The sequence below is a fragment of the Phanerochaete carnosa genome, assembly GCF_000300595.1.
Source record: "Phanerochaete carnosa HHB-10118-sp unplaced genomic scaffold PHACAscaffold_5, whole genome shotgun sequence".
Taxonomy (NCBI): Eukaryota; Fungi; Basidiomycota; class Agaricomycetes; order Polyporales; family Phanerochaetaceae; genus Phanerochaete; species Phanerochaete carnosa.
Genome location: NW_006767632.1, coordinates 3,166,578 through 3,189,115, shown reverse-complemented (window position 1 = coordinate 3,189,115; position 22,538 = coordinate 3,166,578). Strand labels below are relative to the sequence as shown.

At 55.5% G+C, this 22,538-nt stretch overlaps 6 protein-coding genes and 1 non-coding gene across 7 annotated transcripts; 4 read left to right on the top strand and 3 right to left on the bottom strand.

Annotated features, from left to right (window-relative positions):
* The first annotated feature begins 103 nt into the window (after positions 1-103).
* On the top strand, positions 104-4,893 carry PHACADRAFT_256989 (uncharacterized protein). Its single transcript, XM_007396233.1, has 7 exons — positions 104-261; positions 314-1,067; positions 1,118-1,344; positions 1,396-1,450; positions 1,500-1,751; positions 1,807-1,968; positions 2,028-4,893. Exons 1-7 carry the CDS (start codon positions 203-205, stop codon positions 4,464-4,466), a joined length of 3,948 nt encoding a protein of 1,315 aa, XP_007396295.1. The 5' UTR covers positions 104-202; the 3' UTR covers positions 4,467-4,893.
* A 2,358-nt stretch (positions 4,894-7,251) lies between these two features.
* On the top strand, positions 7,252-8,972 carry PHACADRAFT_256984 (uncharacterized protein). The gene is made up of 8 exons (XM_007396232.1): positions 7,252-7,488; positions 7,546-7,597; positions 7,651-7,677; positions 7,741-7,780; positions 7,838-8,015; positions 8,079-8,300; positions 8,365-8,779; positions 8,843-8,972. The coding sequence occupies exons 1-8, from the start codon at positions 7,354-7,356 to the stop codon at positions 8,929-8,931; spliced, it is 1,158 nt and encodes a 385-aa protein (XP_007396294.1). The 5' UTR covers positions 7,252-7,353; the 3' UTR covers positions 8,932-8,972.
* Positions 8,973-10,036: 1,064 nt separating this feature from the next.
* Positions 10,037-10,107, bottom strand: PHACADRAFT_t73. The gene has a single exon. It is a non-coding gene; the product is annotated as a tRNA-Gly (tRNA).
* A 1,096-nt stretch (positions 10,108-11,203) lies between these two features.
* PHACADRAFT_144982 (uncharacterized protein) lies at positions 11,204-13,487 on the bottom strand. The gene is made up of 8 exons (XM_007396231.1): positions 12,828-13,487; positions 12,718-12,769; positions 12,636-12,662; positions 12,538-12,577; positions 12,309-12,483; positions 12,033-12,254; positions 11,568-11,982; positions 11,204-11,505 (listed from the first exon to the last, which is right to left on the bottom strand). The coding sequence occupies exons 1-8, from the start codon at positions 12,945-12,947 to the stop codon at positions 11,411-11,413; spliced, it is 1,146 nt and encodes a 381-aa protein (XP_007396293.1). The 5' UTR covers positions 12,948-13,487; the 3' UTR covers positions 11,204-11,410.
* Positions 13,488-14,201: 714 nt separating this feature from the next.
* On the top strand, positions 14,202-16,391 carry PHACADRAFT_256983 (uncharacterized protein). Its single transcript, XM_007396230.1, has 8 exons — positions 14,202-14,284; positions 14,335-14,385; positions 14,883-15,000; positions 15,063-15,208; positions 15,273-15,391; positions 15,444-15,936; positions 16,003-16,119; positions 16,194-16,391. The coding sequence occupies exons 3-8, from the start codon at positions 14,991-14,993 to the stop codon at positions 16,299-16,301; spliced, it is 993 nt and encodes a 330-aa protein (XP_007396292.1). The 5' UTR covers positions 14,202-14,284; positions 14,335-14,385; positions 14,883-14,990; the 3' UTR covers positions 16,302-16,391.
* Positions 16,392-18,083: 1,692 nt separating this feature from the next.
* Positions 18,084-19,097, top strand: PHACADRAFT_209491 (uncharacterized protein; the record flags this gene model as incomplete). The annotated part of the gene is made up of 5 exons (XM_007396229.1): positions 18,084-18,534; positions 18,585-18,686; positions 18,743-18,864; positions 18,923-19,017; positions 19,082-19,097. The coding sequence occupies exons 1-5, from the start codon at positions 18,306-18,308 to the stop codon at positions 19,095-19,097; spliced, it is 564 nt and encodes a 187-aa protein (XP_007396291.1). The 5' UTR covers positions 18,084-18,305.
* An 861-nt stretch (positions 19,098-19,958) lies between these two features.
* On the bottom strand, positions 19,959-21,745 carry PHACADRAFT_256980 (uncharacterized protein). The gene is made up of 8 exons (XM_007396228.1): positions 21,543-21,745; positions 21,434-21,485; positions 21,355-21,381; positions 21,261-21,300; positions 21,026-21,203; positions 20,743-20,964; positions 20,278-20,692; positions 19,959-20,215 (listed from the first exon to the last, which is right to left on the bottom strand). The coding sequence occupies exons 1-8, from the start codon at positions 21,675-21,677 to the stop codon at positions 20,124-20,126; spliced, it is 1,161 nt and encodes a 386-aa protein (XP_007396290.1). The 5' UTR covers positions 21,678-21,745; the 3' UTR covers positions 19,959-20,123.
* Between the last annotated feature and the right edge of the window lie 793 nt (positions 21,746-22,538).

Here is a 22,538-nt window from a genome sequence, read left to right as displayed (position 1 = left end):
AGCCTCGTACATCCTCGCCCACCACTCCCGGAGTGTTTTACTCGTGAGCATCCCAAAGTCCGAGCACGAAGCCCGCTCTCTCACCCGTCGCCATCTCACATAGGGAGTGACATGATACACTGCCAGTGAACGCCAAGCCGGTCTTTTGAGCACCTTCTTTTTCACGCTTGGAGAACGCCTAGACGGAGCAGGACGCGATAGGATGTCACCGCTGCAGAGAGTGCGGAATTTTGGAATCTGGTTCTTTCGACGCTTTGGAGTGTACGTCCCACAGCCTCTCGAGTCCCAACTAACACGTTCATCCTCGCTGCAGTCACTGTGCAACACATCAAATCAGGGTCATTCTCATCTCCTCCGTTGTCATCTCATGCCTTCTCTTCCCCGCGATTTCTGTATATTCCTCGACGAAGGCAGAGTCCTTCTCGTTCTCCTTCCGTCTCCTTGACGCTTTCCTGACGCCGGACGACTTCTCTAATTACTTTGCTACGGACCGGATTCGCCACTTGTGGGAGGACCAAGACTCGTTGCGTGTTCGCGACGACTCCATTGCGCGTGCGCGCTGTGGCAAGGGCGGGGTCGTCCGCGTCGAGCGGATCCTCGTGCATGATGTGGACGAAACCGAAGACACGTACCCGGCCCTAAGCCAGCGCTCCCTGCTATCAACCCTTAACCTTGAACGACGCCTTTCCGAGGTCCTTGCATCTCAGAAAGTTTCATGCATACGCTCGCCACACGGAAGATGTCTTGTCCTGAGCCCTCTGGCCTTCTGGGACTACGAGGAGGACCTACTTCTGCGGGACACGGACGTTATCAAGACGCTTGGCCCATATAGCAATGCGTCTACCCACGGTCTGACCATCACCACGGAGATGGTGTTGGCTGGACGAGATGACGGCGAAGATTCCCAAGACGGCGCAACCCCGGTTCTCACCTACTTCTTCCCCGAGGCCGACTGCGTTTCGAACAGCAGGCACAACTCATGGTTGAACGTCGTAGAAGATGCTGCTTCGTCTCTGCGAGGCGATGTTGTTGTGCTTTCTCAGCAGCCTCAACTGCTTGCGCTCGAGGTCAGTGCCACCGGCCGCAGGTGCTGAAATCTCACTCAACTTGCCACCAGTACGATAAAGAGCCGACTCCGATTCCACATCCGTCCGTCCTGTCAGCGTTCACTTACACAGCCTACTTCATCTTCCTGGTCTACTTCTGGCGTCTCTTCAAGCGCATGACTACCGTGCATTCGCGAGTCGGTCTCGCATTCACGGGTATTGTTGAAATAATCGTTAGTACAATCACGAGCCTGAGTGTATGCGCACTTGTTGGGTTTAGGATTACTATGGTACCATGGTGAGTCCTGATCCAATATCTGACATGTATCTCACTCATGCTGCTGTGTAGGGAGATCTTCCCAATCGTTGTCATCTTCATCGGAGTCGAGAACATGTTTAGCATCGTAAGTCTCACGTCATCCAAGCTCGCGTGTCGTCTTCACGTCTTCCCAGGTCGATGCAGTCGTGAAGACGTCCATCGCGTTACCGGTGAAAGAGCGTATAGCCGAGGGCCTGGGCTACGCCGGCACGTCGAACTCTCTCAAGCTTTGCACCTACAACGCGGTACTCGGCGTCATTGCGTTCTTCTCCACAGGGGCCATTCGCCAGTTCTGCGCCTTCGCCATTGTGGTGCTAGTTGCGCATTGGTTCCTTGTGCACACTTTCTTCGTAACTGTCCTCTCGATCGATATACAACGCCTAGAGGTAAGTCTATTGAGCGCGCATATAGGATGCAGGCACTGACAGAGACCCACGGCAGCTGGACGAGCTGTTACGGCAGGGCTCAAATCTTGCCACGCCACTTGTGCCGGAGTCGACCAAGGCAGCAGTCAAGCAGCCACGGTCAAAGCTAGGCCGATTGGCTACCCAGGTGCAGCATATGCTGCGAGGGCGCCCGACCAAGAATAGTAGCCTGGTGCTTGTGAGTAGGATATGCCCGTGCCAACCAACATCCATACTAATGACGACTCAACTTCCCAGCTCCTTGGTGTCACTGCAGCGCTGTACTATTTGACGAGGTCGCATAGATCCAGCTTGCAGCCCATGTCCTCCCTTCAGCGCAACCGCCTTCGTATGGGAAAATCACAAAATCTAGAAGGCGTCTCTCCCGCAGAAAATATATGGCGCACCTTCAACCCGGTGAACTACGACCTGGTTCACATCCGCGTCGAAGCGCCCACGATCGTCATCTTGCAGCACGACTCTGCGATAAACGATACCACCCACGATAAATACCAGACACGGCCGGAGCATGACAGAATGCATCGCTCGCGGTGGTCGCGACTATGGTGGCGCACGGCGCGGCCGCTGGAGTGGGCGCTCAAGGCCATCCTGGCGCCAACTTTCGTAACGACCACGCTGTTGTATGGTCTACTCCTGTACTTGCTCAAGGATGCAGAGCTCCTCGAGGCTCAACGAAACCGCAAGGAGCCAGACGCACCACCAGAAGAAGAGTCGATGCCGGCGGTTGACAGTGGCATCACTTTCCAAGCACTACCCCGCGCGTTCGCTACCGACGTCGACCTCGTCTCTGCCAGCAGGGATGGCAGCGTAGTTGCCTCTATTGGTCTGCAGAACGAGTTTGTTCTGTGGAGAAAGGAGACGAAGACGTCTGTCTCTTTAGACCCTACCGACGTACTCCTTGGCAGTGGCGGCAGCACCTCATCAGCGTCCGCCGTTCTCACGGCCCTTGCGGTCAACGACAGAGGGACATACGTCGCGGCCGGCACGGTGGCGGGAGTGATCGGTGTTTGGCGCATCTGTCAGAACCGCGTCCAACCCCTGCCGCACCTCAGCACGGAGAGCGCCCACGCAGTGACCCAGATTGCATTCGCCTCGAGTTCCCCGCACACAACCGGCGTATCGACGCCCCGAAAGGCAAGCGGCGGTCGCAGCACGATCCCACCAACGCCAGAAGAATCGGTAGGCAGTGTATATGCGACGTACGACAATGGGCTTGCCATCAAGTGGACTGTAGGCTCCTTTGCTGTCCCGACTTATATCCGGCCGTCACGTTCGGCATCGGTGGTCAAGTCGATGCTCTTGCAGGTGCAACCCACCGGAACGCTGCTTGTTGGCTTTGCCCTGGAAGATGGAACACTCGAGCTTTGCGACATCGATGGTACGAGCGGCCTGCTTCCACGGGAGTGCTGCATCCCCGCTGGAAACCCCGCAGACTTGGTGTCGCAGGTGCATGTATGCTGCATGGAGCTTGAAGGACAGGCGCGGATCATCATCGGTGCTGCCACCCAGGCCGGCGTCGTGTCGCTCTGGGACGGTGCCACGGGCGAATGCATGTACACCATCGACGAGCCGTACGGCTCTATCAGCCAGCTGCGTGTCGTGCCTGTGACAACGAAGCGTTGCTTGTCGTGCAGGGAGCTGCCAGTTGAGAGCTTCGCGCTGTGTTTCTCTGTCGGCCAGGTTGTCCTCTTCCACCGAGCCTACCTCTCGCTGCCCACTCGACGCTGCTCGTGTCCCGAGAACCAACCCATAGTGATGTCAAGTATGCAAGCAAGGAAGACTCGCAGTGGGAGCTCCGCCTCGTTTGGGCCGTCCTCTGGCACATCTTCGCCCGCCCATCCACGCGCCCGAATACCGTCGTTCTCGTCGGGACCATCCGTCTTCGACTCATCGACAATGTATCCTGTCTCCGCACACGGCGTGCACTCAAGGCGAACGTCGGAGAGGCGATCCCTCGAATCGCTCATCCCGTTCGAGGCGGATGAGCAGGGCGATGGGCGTGCAGCACCTGTTGGGCCGCAAGATGCTGCTTCTGCGGGGACGACGTCAGCCTGCTTGAGGACGCCGGGGCAGCAGCGTTCGTCCCTCTGGGAGAACCTGATCGTCTCGCGCACGGCGGAGGCGACGTTTGAGCGGGGGGCGTGGGGCGTCTCGGGTGGACAGATTGTCGGGATCCGAAGAAGATCGAGGATACTAATGGTGGGTGGAGGCAGTGTCAGTCGAGGGAGCAGCAGCAAGAGCACTATCGGGATTCAACCCAGGGCAGATAACAAGGGGCTTACGCCGGCGACGCTAGAGAGGTGGGAGCTATGGACGTTTGAACCAGCAACCTCTCAGCTCAAGGCGTCACCACTCATCGCTCTGGATGCCGAGATGCGGACAGCCGATCACGGCAAGCCTCATACGACTCGTAGTGCACAAGAAGCAAAATCCGATGCATCTCGTCCGACTGCAGCTGCACCCTCGAACACGGTCATCAGCGGAAAACGACGAATCAACGTCGACCTCGTCCCGCGACTCCACTTCACGCGCGTAGCGCCCTTCGTGTGCGCGCGGACGCTCTGCCTCGCGGGCTTCGGCAACACAGTCGGCACCTTTGACCTCAGCAGCGCATCTAGCTCAAACGCGCGCCAGCGGTCGTCCCTCGAGCGCACGCGCAAGAATTCGGGCAGTTAGGCTATTTTGATGGAGTGCGTAACCTGCCTTTCGCGGCGGAGTGGTGCGTTCCTGGGCCTGGGGCTTTGCCGCTTCGCTCGTGTGGTGCCACTATGCGTCCTCGCGATTTTTTGCCTCCGGCGCACTCGGTCCTGTCTATCTGGTTCCACCAGCCCTCCAGATAATGTAGATCAAGCTCAATTCTCCACAACAGTTGCATTAGTTATGATAATATCTTCACGTGTAAGGTGCATTCATGACGTTGTAAGGTTTCGCTCGCGGTACCTGTGGCTCTTGGCTTCCTTTCTTCGTTTTGATCGGTGTGTTTTGTGGGTATCCCCTCATGCAAGTGATATACTGTACAGCAGCTCGTTATGCCATATAAACAACGTAGTTACTAGTTTGCCTCCCGGATATGTTGTTGCTGGATTCAATGGAGATTCTACATAATTGGTCTGCACATCTCGTAAGTTACGTATCCTTAGAATAAAACAGTTTTATTGTAAAGTTTGTGGTCAAGACGGCCAGTGCCTGTTTCAAAGCGTCAATTGCGGGAAGATTGTGCGCCTAAAACATCCGGCCGGATCTGCGCCTCGAACTTCCCACTGCCATGAGACCTGTGCTGTTTAGAACCTGCCGCGAAGTGGACGAAAAGCTGTGGGAGGTAGATACCAGCCGCGATGTCGAACTATCACGCCTGTGATCCCCAATACTCGGTGGTCTTCCGGCGCGTCCTGCACATCCAGACAAGCCCTCGTCATTCGGCACGATACGTAGAAGTGCTCCAGTCCGTAACACTTCCTTGGCTCGTGGGGTTTTCACGGGTCGATCTACGAACTGAATGAGGACCACTGGACAACATAGGAAATCGTCGTGGATCATTATGATAGAGGTGCGAGTTTAACGGAAGACACGCCCGCTTGAAACCGCACGCTGTCGTAGTCAACTCCGCGACAGCGGAACCTATTACAGCGGCATATGCTGCTGCATACCGGCCACATCGTGCTGGTAAGATCTCGGCGATTCACGCATGCGCACCCGTACCACGGCTCGCCAAGATATACCGAGTATCAAACGTAGCGTCGCCCGCCATAGCTAAACCTTAAAACATCGTGGCGTTGATCGCGGTAAGCTAGTTAACATTGTGCAGCAATTGCGAATGAAACGCCACTGCGGGAGACTATCTCGTAGGATCGGTATGTACATCAGCGTCAAATCCACTTCATGCGTACAGCGGGGGGATGCCTCGCATGCGCTTAAATCCCGATACGTTTACCCTCCTCGATGTTGCGTGCCTATCTGCCAGTGACGCGGTACCTCGCTGCACGTTCCCGTGTGGAGATTGCTAGGGCGGTTCGTCACAAGTCGGCGGACGTCAGAGTAGCCTGGCACGAGCGGAGGGGGCATGTCTCTGGGAAGATATGAGTGGAGATTCTCCCAGGAGACATGACCGGTATGACAGTCATCACAATGAAAACCTGTGGGTATCTACCGTAAGTTCGCCTAGGCCTGGACTCCGAGTATGTTGAGAATTTGGCCTCATGTACGGCACGATCTGAGTCACGATACTATGCTGACTGAGCAGACGACGCATATGGTGTATTCGCCGTCTATTCACATCACGGGCGAAGAACGCCAGGATCTCTTCTCGTCTTCGGCGACCGTGCCATTGAATCGTGGTAGGTCACTCCAGTGTACTTGGCATGGGTCTTGTGAAGTTGTGGTTGATGTTTTCCCATAGTCCGCGTTCAAGCTGAAGGACCAGCCGGCTACCACTGCACCTCAGGATTTCTGAGGTAGCTAGCGGCGATCGTGCGATGTCCGGCCTTGCAGTGTCCGCGACAACAACTTCTCCTATCCCGAGTCTCAAGCATACGGCGCAGGGAATACACGGTACGCATAACGCCGATTTAGCCTGTTGTTCTCTCGTTCGACCCGGACGCTGAAGAACTCACAACGTCTATTTTTGCGTGATGTCACCACGTGCTTTGCTGCGTCTGGATGCGACACTCGTCCTACCATTGCTAGCACATCGTCGTCAATTTGCTGGCGGCTCCAACGCTGTGGTCCGGCACCGCGATACTCTCATACCTCGTCGTCGGGCCTAACAAATCGTGTAGACTGGCCGGTGTGGTTCACATTCGATGATATGTCGATCAGACGTTCTCGCTTAGCTTGACGCGCGCATATATGGGTTGCATCTCGTTAGTAAGCTCTGGATTAATGCTCTGTATGTCGTTTTGGTTATACAGAGTCTAACGAATGCTTTTGATAGGCATGAGTGCGGTCGAGTTGGGAGGAAAACATTCCATTCTGGACGTTTTCACTCTGGACGGAAGGGACCGCATAAATTTACTGCCTTCTCGAGGATCTAATTGCCACAGCCGCGATTTAAGTCCCCTCGCATATCATCTCTCCTTCGTGGCATCCCGTTTCCCGACGCTCCCAGCGCGTTCCTGCTGGGCCTCATGGATACGCGCGCCTCATCACTCCAGTCCCGAAGGACAGGTTCGTACACTGCCAAATGTGCGACTGTCACTCACAAGTCCTGAGAGTATTGGAAATCATTGGGCATTCATTGGTGTTTTCCCTCATGATTCAGCAAGATCCCTCCCTCCGTCAATAACCAGACCCGTGGATGGCTCGCAAGGATGCGAAGCTCCGTGTATGGGTCGTTGCATACACTGGGCCCGACATTCTCAATTTTGGGAATGCAAAGCACCATTTGGCGGCACTGGTGTGTTCTTGTGCAGCCCGTGAGCGTGAAAATGGCGTCGGTGAAAAGGTATAAAAGATGTGCGGGGGTGCAGGGTACTCCTCAGGACAACGAGCTCTCCACTCACATTCTCCTCTCGACATCGAACTCTCTTTCTCTCGAGCCATCTACCTTCGCTCTGTAGGCCACACAATGGCTTTCAAATTCTCTTCACTTTTCGCCCTCGTCGCCGTTGCTGCGACCGTGCGCGCCGCTCCGGCTTCCACCACCACCACCTGCTCCGATGGCACACAGGTCCCCGACGAAATGTGCTGCAACTTCGTCCCTGTACGTCTACTTCGTATCACCCTGCGCTACGACGGTGGCTGAATTTCTTGAATGCAGCTCGTGTCAGCGCTCCAGAACACGCTATTCATGGGAGACTGTGGTGAAGACGGTAGGCCGTTTGCCTTCCCGCTTTGTAGCAACAAGGTTGAAATCTCTTCCTAGCTCACGAGGTCATCCGTCTTACTTTCCGTGAGTGACATTTGTGTCGAAGCCAGTTACCGGTTACCAGCATACTTACTATTACCTTGCCAGACGACGCCATCGCTATCTCTCAGAGCCAGGGTCCCGCAGCGTGAGTGTGACCACGCCTTGATCCGTAGTCTGAAGGTTGTTGACCCCGAATGTACAGCGGAGGAGGAGCCGACGGGTCGATGCTCATCTTCCCGACCGTTGAGCCATCGTTCGCAGCGAACACGGGCATCGGCGACAGTGTCAACAACCTGATTCCGTTCCTGTCCCAGTTCCCCAACGTCACCGCTGGCGACCTGATCCAGTTCGCAGGCACGGTCGCACTGAGCAACTGCCCGGTAAGCAACCGCAGACTGCCCAGCTCCTGCTGTACTTCGTGCTCACACAATCTCCAACAACAGGGTGCGCCGCAGCTGGAGTTCCTTGCTGGTCGCCCGAATGCGACTGCGCCGGCCGTTGACGGCTTAATCCCCGGGCCGCAGGATAGCGTCACGTCGATCCTCGACCGGTTTGCCGATGCTGGCGGCTTCAGCCCCTTCGAAGTCATCTCCCTCCTTGCCTCTCACTCCATTGCTCGTGCCGACAAGGTTGACCCGACGATCGACGCCGCGCCTTTCGACTCCGTAATTATCCGTGCTTCCTCTCCCTTGGGAGTCGGACTCCACTGACAATAATCTACTCGTGCAGACTCCATTCGTGTTCGACACTCAGGTCTTCCTCGAGGTCCTGCTCAAGGGTGTCGGCTTCCCTGGCACCCCCAACAACACCGGCGAGGTCGCCTCTCCGCTCCCGCTCACCGTCGGCAGCGACACCGGCGAGCTGCGTCTGCAATCGGACTTTGCGCTGGCGCGCGACTCACGCACGGCGTGCTTCTGGCAGGGCTTCGTCAACCAGCAGGAGCTCATGGCATCGAGCTTCCAGGCGGCCATGTCCAAGATGACGATCCTCGGCCACAACCGCGCCGATCTCGTTGACTGCTCGGCCGTCGTCCCTGTGCCGAAGCCCGCGGTCAACAAGCCTGCGAGCTTCCCGGCGACGACTGGCCCTCAGGACCTGGAGCTGTCGTGCACGACCTCGCAATTCCCGACGCTGACCGTCGACGGTATGTGTTTTCCAGGTGTGCTCGCTTGCTGTCCAATGAAGCTGACTCTCGACTCTGGTACAGCCGGCTCACAGGAGACGGAGATCCCGCACTGCTCGGACGGCAGCATGACGTGCAACACTGTCCAGTTCACCGGCCCGGCTGTCGACTAAGCGGTATCACGGCAAAGTTCATTCATCCGGCTCTAAATCATGGCTAAAGATACCGGTGTTCTTTTGACTCGGCGTGATGTCGGCGGTCCCAAAGATTGTGCAGCCTGTACCTTTTTTGCTTCCTAAATATAATGTCTTCCGTACATAACGAGCTACGGAGCGTAAGCGATCACGAAACCTCCTGAGCACCAGAATTGAAACGGACTGACTTGCCGCCAGTGTTTCGCCGGACCCATCTTGTGTGTGCGGCGCAGGTCGATTGAGTAATTGGATCAGCCCCCTGTCGTGATTCATAGCGTCCCAAATACCAAGTCCACGCTGAGAAATTTCAGGCCAGCGCGACGATTTTCCGCGGCCATGAGCAGCGAGATCGTCTGGGTGTGCCATCTGGGCTTGCGGACGATGTTCGAAGGTCAAAGTTAACGTTCGTAGCATGGCGCGCATTTATTCAGACAGGCGCACACTGTCGAGCCAAAGGCCGGCTTAAAGAACACATCCAGCACATAAAACATACTTGAAGAGAGTCGTGTACGCAGCTTCAGCAACAAATACTTCGTCTAAGGCCTTGTGGCTTGAACGACGACTTGCCACGCTTCGTGGGACCATAGAGAGCCCGCGAGATTTGTTAGTTATCTAGGTTTGCAGAAGCCGTGACTACTAACTTAAATTGTCCTCCCACTTGCAGCCGGTTGCGACTCCGAAGCTTTGCAGCCTGAGCCTAGCAGCCTTGGCGAACGGTGGCAAGCCTGAAAGGGAAGTGTCGAGGACGCCTGCCGAGTTATATTAGGCGTGGGCAAGACTCCTCAGCTGGTCTCAGTTCATTATTTTACCGCTGACACCAGGAAATCTCAATTGCTACTTGGTTGAGATAAAGCACTTGGCGCAAAGTAACAAGAAGTGTCGATGTTCGCCGAATCAATATGAGGCAGTAACAGGCACAGAAATATTGATCCTGCACCTAGCTCTGCACCTACGACCTGAGTAAAGTACGAAATCTTGCACTGAGCAGTTGGTCATGCCCATGTAGTATAAAACTTTACACGTAAAATTATGCAACCCTTCCCCGGCGGGAAAAGAAGAAAAAAACCACGTTGAGAAACCAAGATGCATTAAGGGGGAATCGAACCCCCGGCGGGTCGATGGCAACGACCCAGGTTACCACTACCCCATTAATGCGACATGTAGTTGGCTAAGAAGTCAGGTATGTACCATCTCCTCTAACACGCAGCGCATACTGTATTCCACCCGCAGAACATCTTATATATGAGTCTAGTGTGCATGGCCATTGGCAGCTCGGAACCCGAGGTCTGCCTTGCCGGCACGCCGGCAGACCTGGCAGACGCCCGTGGCAGTGAGGTGGCAGAGGTTTAGAGAGCTTGGCACGCAACCTGAGTTCTCTAAGTTCGTCACCCCATTTCTGTAATATTTGAAGGGTCGGGTCCGGACTAGTCCGGATAGCCTTCTTTCCCGATGCAGGGGCGGCTCGTCGAACATGTTTCGCAGCCCCGCTGATACCACCGGCCGCTGATGGCACATGTTCTACGATTTGCCTACGCTCTACTTTGATGGCACCCTGGTTTATAAAATTTGAGTAAACCTGCTTCTTGTAGCTTACCACAACCACTCTTCATGGGCGGTCTTGCATAAATTGATGTATGCACACCTTGATTACATATTCATATTTTTGTTGTATTTTATTGAGATCTTGCAAGAGCTACGGATCCTTTCCGGTGCGCAAAATGGGTCCTGCTCCCTCGTTTATTAATTTCGTCACACTGCAGATGCCGTCGAGCCGTGCTGCTGCCGAGAAGCCGAGCCGTCTCTCCAAAGTCGACCTCAAATGTCTGAGATCAGGCGGGGCGACAATTTCATCACGCCTCGCTCGTTTATTGTAACGCTCCACTAATGTTCCTTCTCTGTACATGTACATAGCACCTTTTAGACCGAATATATCAACCGTCCATGCCTGATGTAAGTACACAAGTCCATAAATGCAATCGTAAGAATATTTGGTGAGCGAGATCTGGTTGGATCTAGCCATCAGTAGCATTGTTCGGCCAGTTTTGGACCGCTTCCGAGCATCTACAAAAATACCATACCGTCTTTCCCCTTATATCTGTCATGATATGGATATTATATTATAGCATGAATACAGAGCTATCTTAAAAACATTCCCAGCATCTTCGGAGGCGGACTGAAGTAGCAAGAGCAATACTTGAACGTTGAACGGTCGGCACGCCTCGGAGACTATCAGACCTTCGTGGCGTGGAGATTGCCGAAATTGTGCCATCGACGGTATACCAATAAACAGACGATATATTAGACGCCAAGTCGCCCAAGCGATGGCGAGGTCTGCGATAGTACAAGCCAGAGTCTGAGGAGTATATACTGCTACTAGTGGCAGCCCAAGATAGGTAAATAAATAGGAAGAGATCTCATACATATCAGACTAGAGCACACTGAGAAAGTCAGCTGTGACTTAAGGGATATCAGGCGCAGGGCCGCTGAACTGGACCGAGGGGCAGTCCTGGCCACCGTCAGGGCAGTGAGGGATAAGGGTCTCCTGTGCACCGGCTGCGGCAGCGGGAACAGAGCGTTAGTGTCCAACGCAGAAATGGGAGGCTGTGGGCACTCACGATCGACAGACAAGGTCGGGAACTTCTGGGTGGGGCACGAAAGCTGCAGGTCCTGCGGGCCGGTGGTGGCGGGGAAGGTGGCGGGCTTGTTGACGGCCGGCTTCGGGGTGGGCACGACCTCGGAGCAGTCGATCAGTTTGCTGGGGTTGTGGCCGAGGACGGCGAGCTTGGCAAACGCGGCCTGGAAGCTCGACACCATGAAGTCCTGCTCGTTCACGAAGCCCTGCCAGAAGCAGGCCGTGCGCGGGTCGCGTGCGAGCGCAAAGTCGGACTGGAGACGCATCTCGCCGGTGTCGTTGCCGCTGTGCGCGGGAAGCGGGGACGGGACCTCACCGACTTGGCTGCCGTTTCCGGGGAAGCCCACACCCTTGAGCAAGACCTCGAGGTAGACCTGGGTGTCGAATACGAATGGGGTCTGCAAGTACTGGTTAGCGTGATGTTGGGATAGGAAGCATTGTCACTTACGGAGTCGAAGGGTGCGGCGTCGATGGACGTGTCAACCTTGTCAGCGCGTGCGATGGAGTGTGAGGCCAGGAGCGCGATAACCTCAAAGGGACTGAAGTTGCCCGCGTCGGCGAACCGCTCGAGAATCTGGCTGACGCCGTCCTGAGGCTCGGGGATCAGGCCGTCGACGGCGGGGGCAGTCGCGTTCGGGCGACCGGCGAGGAACTGAACGCGGGGGGCACCCTAGTAGCGGATGAGCCAACCTGCATCCAAAATGAAGCCCGTCTGAACACTTACGGGGCAGTTACTCAGCGCAACGGCGCCGGCAAACTGGACGAGGTCACCGGCACTGACATTGTGCGTAGAAAGGAAGGGAATGAGGTTATTAACGCTGTCGCTGATACCGGCGTTGGCGTGGAAGCCTGGTTCGACGGTGGGGAAGATGAGCATGGAGCCATCGGCACCTCCGCCACTGGTAATGTCTTCGTTAGATGATATGCTGTCTCAAATGTGAAATGCAACTCACGCTTTCGGGCCCTGGCTCTGAGAGATAGCAATGGCGTCGTCTGGGGGTTTGTGGTCAGCACGAGTCAGGTAGCGGCAAACCATTTGAATAATGCGTACGGAAAGTCAGTCGGATAGCCTCGTGCGCTGCGAGAAAGAGAGTCAGCGCAAGTCCAGCTGGAGTCAGCGGACGGACACCTACCGTCTTCACCGCATTCGCCCTGGAACAGGGTGTTCTGCAGGTCGTCGATAAGCTGCGAAGTATATGCACTGTCAGAATCAAGCTGGCAATGGTCACTAAGTACTCCGTACCGGAATGAAGGGGCAGCAAGCTGCGTTGCTGACATGGGTGCCGTCGGGGCACACCGTGGTCGGTGCAGCGTTGGAAACAGCGGCGAGAGCCACAAGGGCAAGGAGCGATCGGAAAGCCATTGGAAGTCGGCGAGGTGGAGGCAGAGAACGTCAAGGGGTGTCTGCGATGAGGAGTAAGAGCTCTGAGAGAAGTAGATGAGCTGAAACTCGATGCCTTGAGGTAGACAGGCCCCTTCGACCAGCATTTATACCTGTAAACCAGCGACATATTTGAAAATGTAGACATACTGGTCCGGTCATGGACTCGACACTAGAGATTTCCGGCTATTGCATGCTCCCAAGACCGTGGGTGGGGAGGCGCACTTGTGAGCAGTGTATCGAGCCCGACGGAATGGACCTTCTAGGCACAGTGCATGTACGGACTCATTGATCCACCTCCGGAGCGCGCTCGGTAAACGATTCCCAGTGGACGGGGCGTGTACGTTCGGTTACCGAGGCTGTGGAAATTGATTCTGACAGATGTTGTTGCTGAGGACGGTGCCTGTCCCGTGGGTGCCGGGACACAGTACCACATGCCGACTAGCGACCCAAAAAGGCACAGTGGGCGAGGCAGGGGCTGTTCGGCGTACTGTCATGGTTGCTGGTGACCGTCTGCATATTTGTGTGAGAATTGCCGTGCGGGACAAGAGGTGGTGCAGAATGGAAAGGCAAACGCACAGCGCAAAACAGCTCGTCTCTCAATATCACAAAGCCTAGATGCAAAGGTCAATGACGGCGAAGTCGAGAACTCGCGAAGCACGGACAACATAAGCTATGCAGGATGCATCCTCGGAATCGAGGCAATCAAATTGCCCAATAGTCTATTTGACGAATTTGCAACCTGTGACCGCCATCTAATTGCATAGCCTCCGTGGCTGTTGGAAAAATGCGCGTCAGAGAGCGACAGACAGAGTCCGTCGCCGGTTCCGATGTCGTGGGCACCGGCGGCGTGTACCAGCCATGGGCACGCCGACCCCGCCAGCAACGAGTGGACCGGATACCGGTGAGAACGCTGACAGGCACAGTTTGATGCACAGCCAACTATAGGCCTTAGATGGCCGTGGGTGCGTTAGTTATGGAGGCTGGCTGCATAAGCCCGGCAGACTCTGAGCAGATGCAGGATGGAATCAACTCACACCTTGTCCTAGGCCGACGTGGGAGGTTCAGAGCGCGGCACGGGACTGGCGCGTCGCGTCACCACTCACCGCGCTACGCGTGAGCGCTGAGGACAAAGCGGCTCTTTCCCACCTCCCATCATCCCCCGCCCGACCAACCCCTCCGGGAAGCCGACGGCCATGGGCGACTGGACGGCCGACTCCAACGAGGCTCTCGCCATCTCTCTCGTTCGCTCCGACAGGGACAGGCTCACTGACGAAGACTCCCATGCCGTCCAGTTTCATCCCGCCTTCACATACCCAGTGTGTCTCCTTACTGGTGCGCTCGACGTCCTGTACTGACAGCATACTAGATATATGGCACAGAAGAAAAATTGTACGGCTACGAGGACCTCCTAATCGACGTGAGTTCTTCCTCTTCGACCTCCGTGTTGGTCTTGTGAGAAGGCGGAGGGAGGCAGTCTGGAGAGAAACAGACGGGGCGAAGCGAGGTGGTATCGATGTGTGCTCGAACAAGAGCCGCATACAAGGCACCGCCCTGCATTTACTTGATCATCTTCGACATCCAAGTGCAGAACTCTACCGCCTACACCTATATGACCATAGTCACCCTCGGTGGCACCTCGTGATCGAGAAATGGCTGAAGAGCAATTGCACCTGTGGCTTGTGTGGCACTCTCTTCGTCTTCAGTTGCATAATCCCTACGTACTCCAATGATAGCTCTGTGGCTACATCTCCCCGAGCTACTCTCTCATGTCACTATCCCGAATCATCAATTCTGAGACTGCGTCCGTGTTAGAAACCTCCAGCACCACCCATGTCCTCTCACGTGTCCGTCTTGCTTTCAACATATAGTGCAATAATTCATGGTCGCTGACCTCTTCATGCATGCGTGGTACAGCTCAGACTTGCCTCCGGCTCGCTGCGGACATATCTCAGTGTCTCGTATGCTGCGAAACTGCCTCCGCCGTCGCCGGTCGATGATGTGGAGGGTATGCTGACAAAACTCATGCCCGAAGGTATGCTCTCTACTATTTACCTAGCGAACCTCCACATAACGCGCACGGGTGTGGGCCCATAGACTACGAGACCGACCTTCCAAAGTTCCTCGAGCATGTTGAAGAAGACGCACTCTCGTTTAAGCCCTACGGCGAGAAGATCTACGAGTACACGAAGCGCGCTAGCGGCGAAGCTAATGGGGAAGCGCAACAATACGAAGTGTGGCATGTACGTATCTTCTCTTCCCTCGCTTTGTTACTAAAGCACCAAGCTGGCTGATACACTCCTGCAGGCGAAGTTCGATACTCCTGGCTTCACGGAATACCATCGTAAAATGCAGATCTTCATCCTGCTGTACATTGAGGGCGGAAGCTATGTCGACGAAGACCCCGCGTGGGAATTTGTATGCTTGTATGTGTCCCACCACTCCCTGCCTCCCCGCCTAACTCGCATGCGTGTCCAGATACGAAAAGCGAAAACGCGCCTCGGACGCGTCCTCCAGCTCAGACCCACAGTACACGTACCATTTCATGGGCTACAGCTCGCTCTACCCGTTCTACTGCTTCCCGGAACGCGTGCGCCTGCGCCTCTCGCAGTTCGTCGTCCTCCCGCCGTTCCAGCACGCCGGGCACGGCGCCGCGCTCTACAAGGCGATCTACGGCCACGTGCTCGCGCGCCCCGAGATCGCGGAGCTGACCGTCGAGGACCCCGCCGAGGCGTTCGAGGACCTCCGCGACCGGTGCGACCTCCGCATGCTCATCGCGCACGCGCGCTTCGCGGCGGAGGCGTTTGGCGAGGGCGGGCTGGGCGGCGGTGGTGCTGGTGCGGGGCCGGTGAGGCATGTGCGGCATGGTGCAAAGGGCAAAGGCAAGGGCAAAGGCAGAGAGGGCATGCTTGGTCCGCCGGTGGACAAGCCGTGGGCGGAGCGGTGGAGGACGGAGCTGAAGATCGCCGGGGTGCGTCGCGCTCTCTTTCTTAGATTTCGGCGCGCAGAGGCTGATCGGCGACGTTTGCCCATACAGAGACAGTTCTCGCGCCTGACAGAGATGCTCCAGCTCCTGCACGTCGACGAGGCGGACCCCCGTCCGTGGCGCGCGTACAGGCTCCAGGTTAAAGAGCGGCTGTACCGTTTCAACTTTGTGCGTGCCGTTTTCTTATCTGTCTTTATCTTCAGATAGGAGGTTCGCGTGCTGACATGCAACACGTCGCGCAGGAAGTGCTCATGCAACTGGACAAGGCCGAGCGGCAGCAAAAGCTCGAGGAGACCTTCCAGAGCGTGTGCGACGACTACCGGCGGATCTTAGCGATGGCGAAAATCTAGGATTGGTCTCAGGGGGTACTTGGACTGGTATGTTGTTGTGGCAGTCTATACTTTCATCGTTCTGCTGTTGTATATATCTCGTTTTGCCCCGTTGACCTTGTTGACGCAGGGTCCCGAGTTACAGCTCGTGCTCACTCAAGTCAGTAAGCGTCGTCAGCATTTCTTCTTCAGGCTCGCTCTTGAACAAATCGGTTTTGATTTATGGCCACGATCTCAATAAACTTGGAGCAGCTGGGGTGCCTTACGGGCTCTCTGACCCTGCGGGTTCGTGGTAAGCCCACCTCGAAGGCCCGAGTCGATGAAGCATTTGTAGCTGACCCGAGGAAGGCGTGCGTGCCCTTGGCCGATCCAGTCCAGATGCGCTCCTAACGACCACCATTTGCCCCAAATTAATTTCTCGATGATATCGTCCTCAAGTCAGCTGCGTTGTCGCACCGGAAGGACTTGCGTAGCTACGACCTGAGAACCGACATCAGCGCAAGGAACCGACTATCAGCGCGCTAGAGGTCTTCCTCATGGGCCGCTGATACCTCTCAGAAATACCTCTTCCCTAACTGCAAGATATGTGGTCGAATTAGGCATGGATTTCCACGGTGCCAGAAGGTATGCTGATGGCTTCGAGTGCAAGTACTTGGGCTGTGTACGCCATCCGTACAAGCAACAGCCTGAACATATTCAAGTTCTGCAAGCCGCCATTCGTCGACCTTGTGGGGCTGGTCCTAGTGCCTTCACGAGAGACATGCTGTGGCAGCCGCGGAAAGCGCGGCTGCCTCAGGTGAGATAGTCGGGGCATAGAGGTCTCGCTACATGGCTGAGCGTAGAGCGCATCGTCAATGAGTGCACACAGTCTTGAGATTCCATGCATGCTGTGAGCAGCTTGATCCAAGCGCGACCGACAGCTTCTGCTTCAACGTTCTCCGGCGGTGTCGTGCCCAGGGTATCAAAAGTGGGAAGCGTGGGAGGCGACCGAGAGGAGGAAGACGTGATGGAAGGCGATCGCGACTTTGCATGCCGTCGGTATTCGATAATTCTCGTACCTCCTCACGCTCGTGGGTAGCGATATTCCCCTCACGACGAGTTTTTGGGCCACTGATCTACATGGAATTTGCAGAGAGCACGAAGAGCTTTCCGGGACGCGCCGCGACTGGTTTCCGGGTTTCAACGTGGTGACCCCCGTGCGCGTTTCTGCGCGCTCAACGAGTTGCATGATAGAGAGAAACTGTGGCTGTTCGTTCCTGTTATGCTTGTCATTCGCGTACAGTGGCAATAGGAACAAAGCGACAAAATCGTGGCGGACACAAGCAGATAAATATCTGATATCTGATGCGCGACCCTACAGGTTGTACGTCCAAATAAGGATTTCCGTACCACCTGAGCTGCTCGCGCGAGTTGAAGCTTTAAAGCCTGGGCTATGCGAGTTGGAGGATAGCTCGCGCAAGCTGAAGTTGAAGTCTGGGCTATGCGGGTATGAGGATAGCTCACGCAAGTTGAAGCATGGGCCACGCAAGTTTGAGAGCTGCTCACGCGAGGCGAACGTTGAAACTTTGGAACCTGGCCATGGGCTATGCGAGTTTGAGTGTGACTCGCGCAAGCTGAAGCCTGGGCTATGCGAGTCTCAGAGTAGCTCGCGCGAGTTGAAGCCTGGGCTATGCGAGTTTCAGTACAGGCTCCGCGACTTTGAGCCTAGCTCACGCGAGTTCCAGATGCAAGACTGTCAACTTCATGCAGGTTTGGCGCACTTTGTACAGGCTCGTGCACCGGTACCGTGACCGATGCCCAGCGAGTCCGGGCCTCTGACCGGGTGACGGCGAATTTCACAACGGTGCAGTCAACAGTAAGACTCTACATACATGGATCCAAAACGAGACGGGACACAATGGCAGTGACACTTCATGTCCTTGGCACATTCGCCTGGGTATATATAGTGTGTGTTCGGCGGCCGTACACCTCCATCCACCAGCATACTTCTCCTAGTGTCCGCAACCCGCTAGCACATCTACCACCATGCACGTCCTCCGAGCTGTCTTCTCTTCAGCACTGCTGCTTTCGGGCGTCCTCGCCGTGGCCGTACCCTCTGTGCCGCACTGCCAGAACCCTCGTGCTCTCGACACCACCTACATTGGGCGTAACAATGAGGTTTTAGTACGGCAAATCGCTTGCGACAGTGTTCCGACGTCTCAAGTCGCCCGTGCCATCGAGGCCAGGCAGAGCACCAACGCCTGTAGCGAGCCTAGTAGGTGGCTCTCATCTCGATACCATTCGTTCGCTGACCGAAGGCCGTAGCCACCACCAACTGCTTCACCCCGGCCGGTGGAGGACCAGACCCTAACGACTGTCAAGTCATCGCCGGCGCCATATCCTTCAACAGCCAGGGCGATGTCCTGGGTAAGCTATCTGAGCCGACGCGTCGCTGAGAGCACACTGACTCGGAAGTGTCCTAGGTGACACGTTTATGCTCGCCCCCTCGGGGAGCGCCGCCGTCGTGTCGATGTCCTTCCAGAGTTGCGAGAGTTTCATAGTTAATCAGTTGGGCTCCAATCTGACGTACTGCCTGACCGACTGGGTATGTCGTGTCGATAAGAGATCTCATGTTCGTTGATAAACTCGAACTGCTTCTCCAGGCTTCGACCATCAACAACCTCGCGTTCAACTGCCAGGCTACGCAGAACGCACACGGAGGGAATGCAGTTGCGAACGATCAGTCATTTTTCATCCAGTATGTTCCACTCTGTCGCTTCCTTGGATACTGCAGTTTCTGATCGGTTTACCGTTGCCTCCAGGGTTCAGCATTCTTGAGGGATTTAACCGAGCTGAGGAGTTCGTGGGCAATCATTGGACGACGTCCGACAGAGCTCTGTTGTTATCTAGCTGATAACATAGCCAATTGTGATTTATATATTGAAAGGATATTGGTATATCTGTGTGAAAACCCGGCCAAAGACAAAGGGATGTCGGGAGCTAGGTTACTTGTCTGCGGGAGTATGAGTGCCAACGCCTTGGCCTAGGCCACGACCGCCATGTCTCTGCCCATCTCTTCCCGTCTCTGTCCCTCCCTTTATACAGTCATCGCCCCATGCCGCGTACAACACGAAACTTGCCACGGTACACTTCCTATATGGCTCAACCTTTTGTCTCCCACGTTCTTCAGACGTGAGATCTCCTTGTGCAGCGTCGCGCAAGCCTTCTGCCAGCGTCGACTTCTGCCAGGATGCAATCTCCAGAAGCTCGCCACAGCTTTCGCCTCGACATCGCGCGCCTATATAAGTAATTCTATCCTAAGTCAGCCCCTTGTCAGCGCTTACGCTGCGCCATGAGAAGCTTGGAACCGCGAGGTTAGCGATTCTACGGAGCTATCTGCGGCAGAGCTGTTCGAGCAGGTGGCGGAACTGGGTATTCCAGAGGTACAACGGTAGCACATTCTCAGCTATCTTTTGTCAGTGGATGGCTGACTCTGACTCTCTGAGTGTATTCCCTAAGAATTAATTTTGTTATCGTAGTTTGATTCCATCGGCGCCATCATGGTGCACGAGCCTTGTAACTAGATGAATCGTTGGTTTGATTTTAGGCTCATGCGTGTTTAGTGAAAATTCTCATTGCTTCCATACCGAACAGTTTGTTTCTGTTGTTTGTGCCTTTTGCTGTCGGCCAAGACGAAATGCGTAACAGATAAGTCATATTTTGAACCACAGAAATCACAGTCGCGCAGTCACTAGGACCGCCGACATCGCGTTGAAGTAGCATACATCGGATACCGTGCCAGAACCAGATGAGTATCTCCGCCATAACTTATAGCTGGATAAATAGATCCTAAGCTACGACCTCTTACACACCAGCAGCCGGGCCGTTGAACTGGACGGTGTTGCACGTCATGTTGCCGTCAGAGCAGTGCGGGATCAGAGTTTGCTGGGCACCGGCTGTACGAGAGTCGAAAGTCAGTCCAATTGCAATCAAAATCGAGACGTCCGCAGACACGCACCATCAATGGTCAGAGTCGGGAACTTCTCAGTCGTGCACGTGAGCTGGAGGTCCTCAGGGCTAGTGCCGGCGGGGAAGCTCGCGGGCTTGTTGACCGCGGGCTTCGGCACGGGGACGACGGCGGAGCAATCGACGAGGTCCTCGCGGTTGTGGCCGAGGATGGCGAGCTTGGACATGGCCGCCTTGAAGCTCGACGCCATGAAATCCTCCTGGTTGACGAAGCTCTGCCAGAAGCAAGCAGTGCGCTCGTCGCGGGCGAGGGCGAAGTCAGACTGGAGACGCATCTCGCCGGTGTCGGTGCCGACGGTCGTTGGGAGAGGAGATGCAACCTCGCCGGTGTTGTTGTCGGTTCCGGGGAAGCCAACGCCCTTAAGCAGGACCTCGAGGAAGACCTGGGTGTCGAACACGAACGGGGTCTGCAAATATCGGTTAGCGGGTGATTATGATAAGAAACATTGTCGCTTACGGAGTCGAAGGGCGCAGCATCGATTGTCTCGTCGACCTTGTCCGCGCGAGCGATGGAGTGGGAAGCGAGCAGGGAGACGACCTCGAAGGGACTGAAGCCACCAGCATCGGCGAACCTCTCGAGAATGTGGGTGACGTTGTCCTGGGGCTCGGGGATCAGGCCGTCGACGGCGGGGGCAGTCGCGTTCGGGCGACCGGCAAGGAACTCAAGTTGGGGCGCGCCCTATTGAAAGGAGTTATGTCAGAATATAGCATATCAGTATCTGTGTGCCACGATCACTTACAGGGCAGTTGCTGAGCGCGACCGTGCCTGCGAACTGGACGAGATCGCCAGCGGAGACGGCGGGGAACTGGGAGAGGAACGGAATCAGATTGTCGACACTGTCGCCGATGCCGTTGTTCGCTGAGAACGACGGTTCGACGGTCGGGAAGATGAGCATCGACCCGTCGGCTCCACCACCACTGAACATTTGAGGTAAGTATGTTTATGATCACTGATCAATAGATGGCGGCACTCACGCTGTGGGACCCTGGCTCCGAGAGATAGCAATGGCATCGTCTGGTAAGGCATGGTGAGTATGTTGACGACTATTTTCAATGGAGTGTTACTCACGGAAAGTAAGACGGATGACCTCGTGGGCTTAGACGAGATGTTAGTGCTATTGCCACAGATCAGGGAAGACAGGACCTACCGTCTTCACCGCAGTCTTCCATGAACAGATTGTTCTGGAGCGCCGAGATAAGCTGTATTTAAGTGATTTAGTCACCGCTGTAGCATAGTGTGATGTGAAGTAGGCATACGGGGACGAAGTTGCAGCAAACTTCGTTGGGGACCTGTGTACCATCGGAGCAGGTGGCGGCGGTGGAGGCCGGGGCAGCGCGCACGGTCGCGGCAGTGGCGACGAGGGCGAGGAGGGAGGAGAACTTGAAAGCCATTGTGTATTCTGAAGAGCAAAGATGGGCCGTTCGAGCAGGAGAGAACTCGATGTCGAGAGGAGAATGCGAGTGAAGAGCTCGTTGTCCTGAAGAGCCTCCTTGTGCTCTGCCCACCCTTTATACCTCTTCATCGAGAGCAATTTCTACGCCTGTTCAATGCAAGACGGCACATCGGTGCCGCCAAACGGTGCTTTGCATTCCCAAGGTTGTGAGTGGGTCGGATGGTGTAGTCAAGGACCTATACACACATTGCGCACCCTTGCGAGCGATCCATGGGTCCGGTTATTGACCAGCGGAGGGATCCTGGAATGTTTCGTTGAGCAGAACACCAATGAGGCCCCGACCGTTTGCAATGCTCTCAGAAATGTGAGTACCAACCGCGCATTTTGCAATACACGAACCTCTCCCTCGGGACTAAAGTGATCCATCGTACGCATCCATGGGAGCGCGACGACCCCCGGCAGGAACGCGCTGGGGGCGTCGGGCAAGCGGATGCCACGGAGAAAAAACGGTATGTGGGAGGATCTAGGCCGCGTATGTAGGAAAAAGATCCTTCAAATGACAACAAAGCGGTGTGATGCTTCCCGCTCAAACTTTGACAGCGGCCTGCCAACGAAGCTGCATTCAAGCCTATCAAAAGCTGCGATGTATTCACTAGACTTGGACGAATGAGAAAAAGAGGCACATAATTCAGTGGTCTTAAGCTCACCATAGCGAACCGAACACAGTCCATGGACACGTAACGCCAAGCAAAGATGCGTAGTCGAGATACCAAGGAATGTGAACGGCACCGGCGGGCGCACACGTTGGTTAGGCCCGACGACGAGGTATGAGAGTATCACGGTGCCGTACCACAGCGTC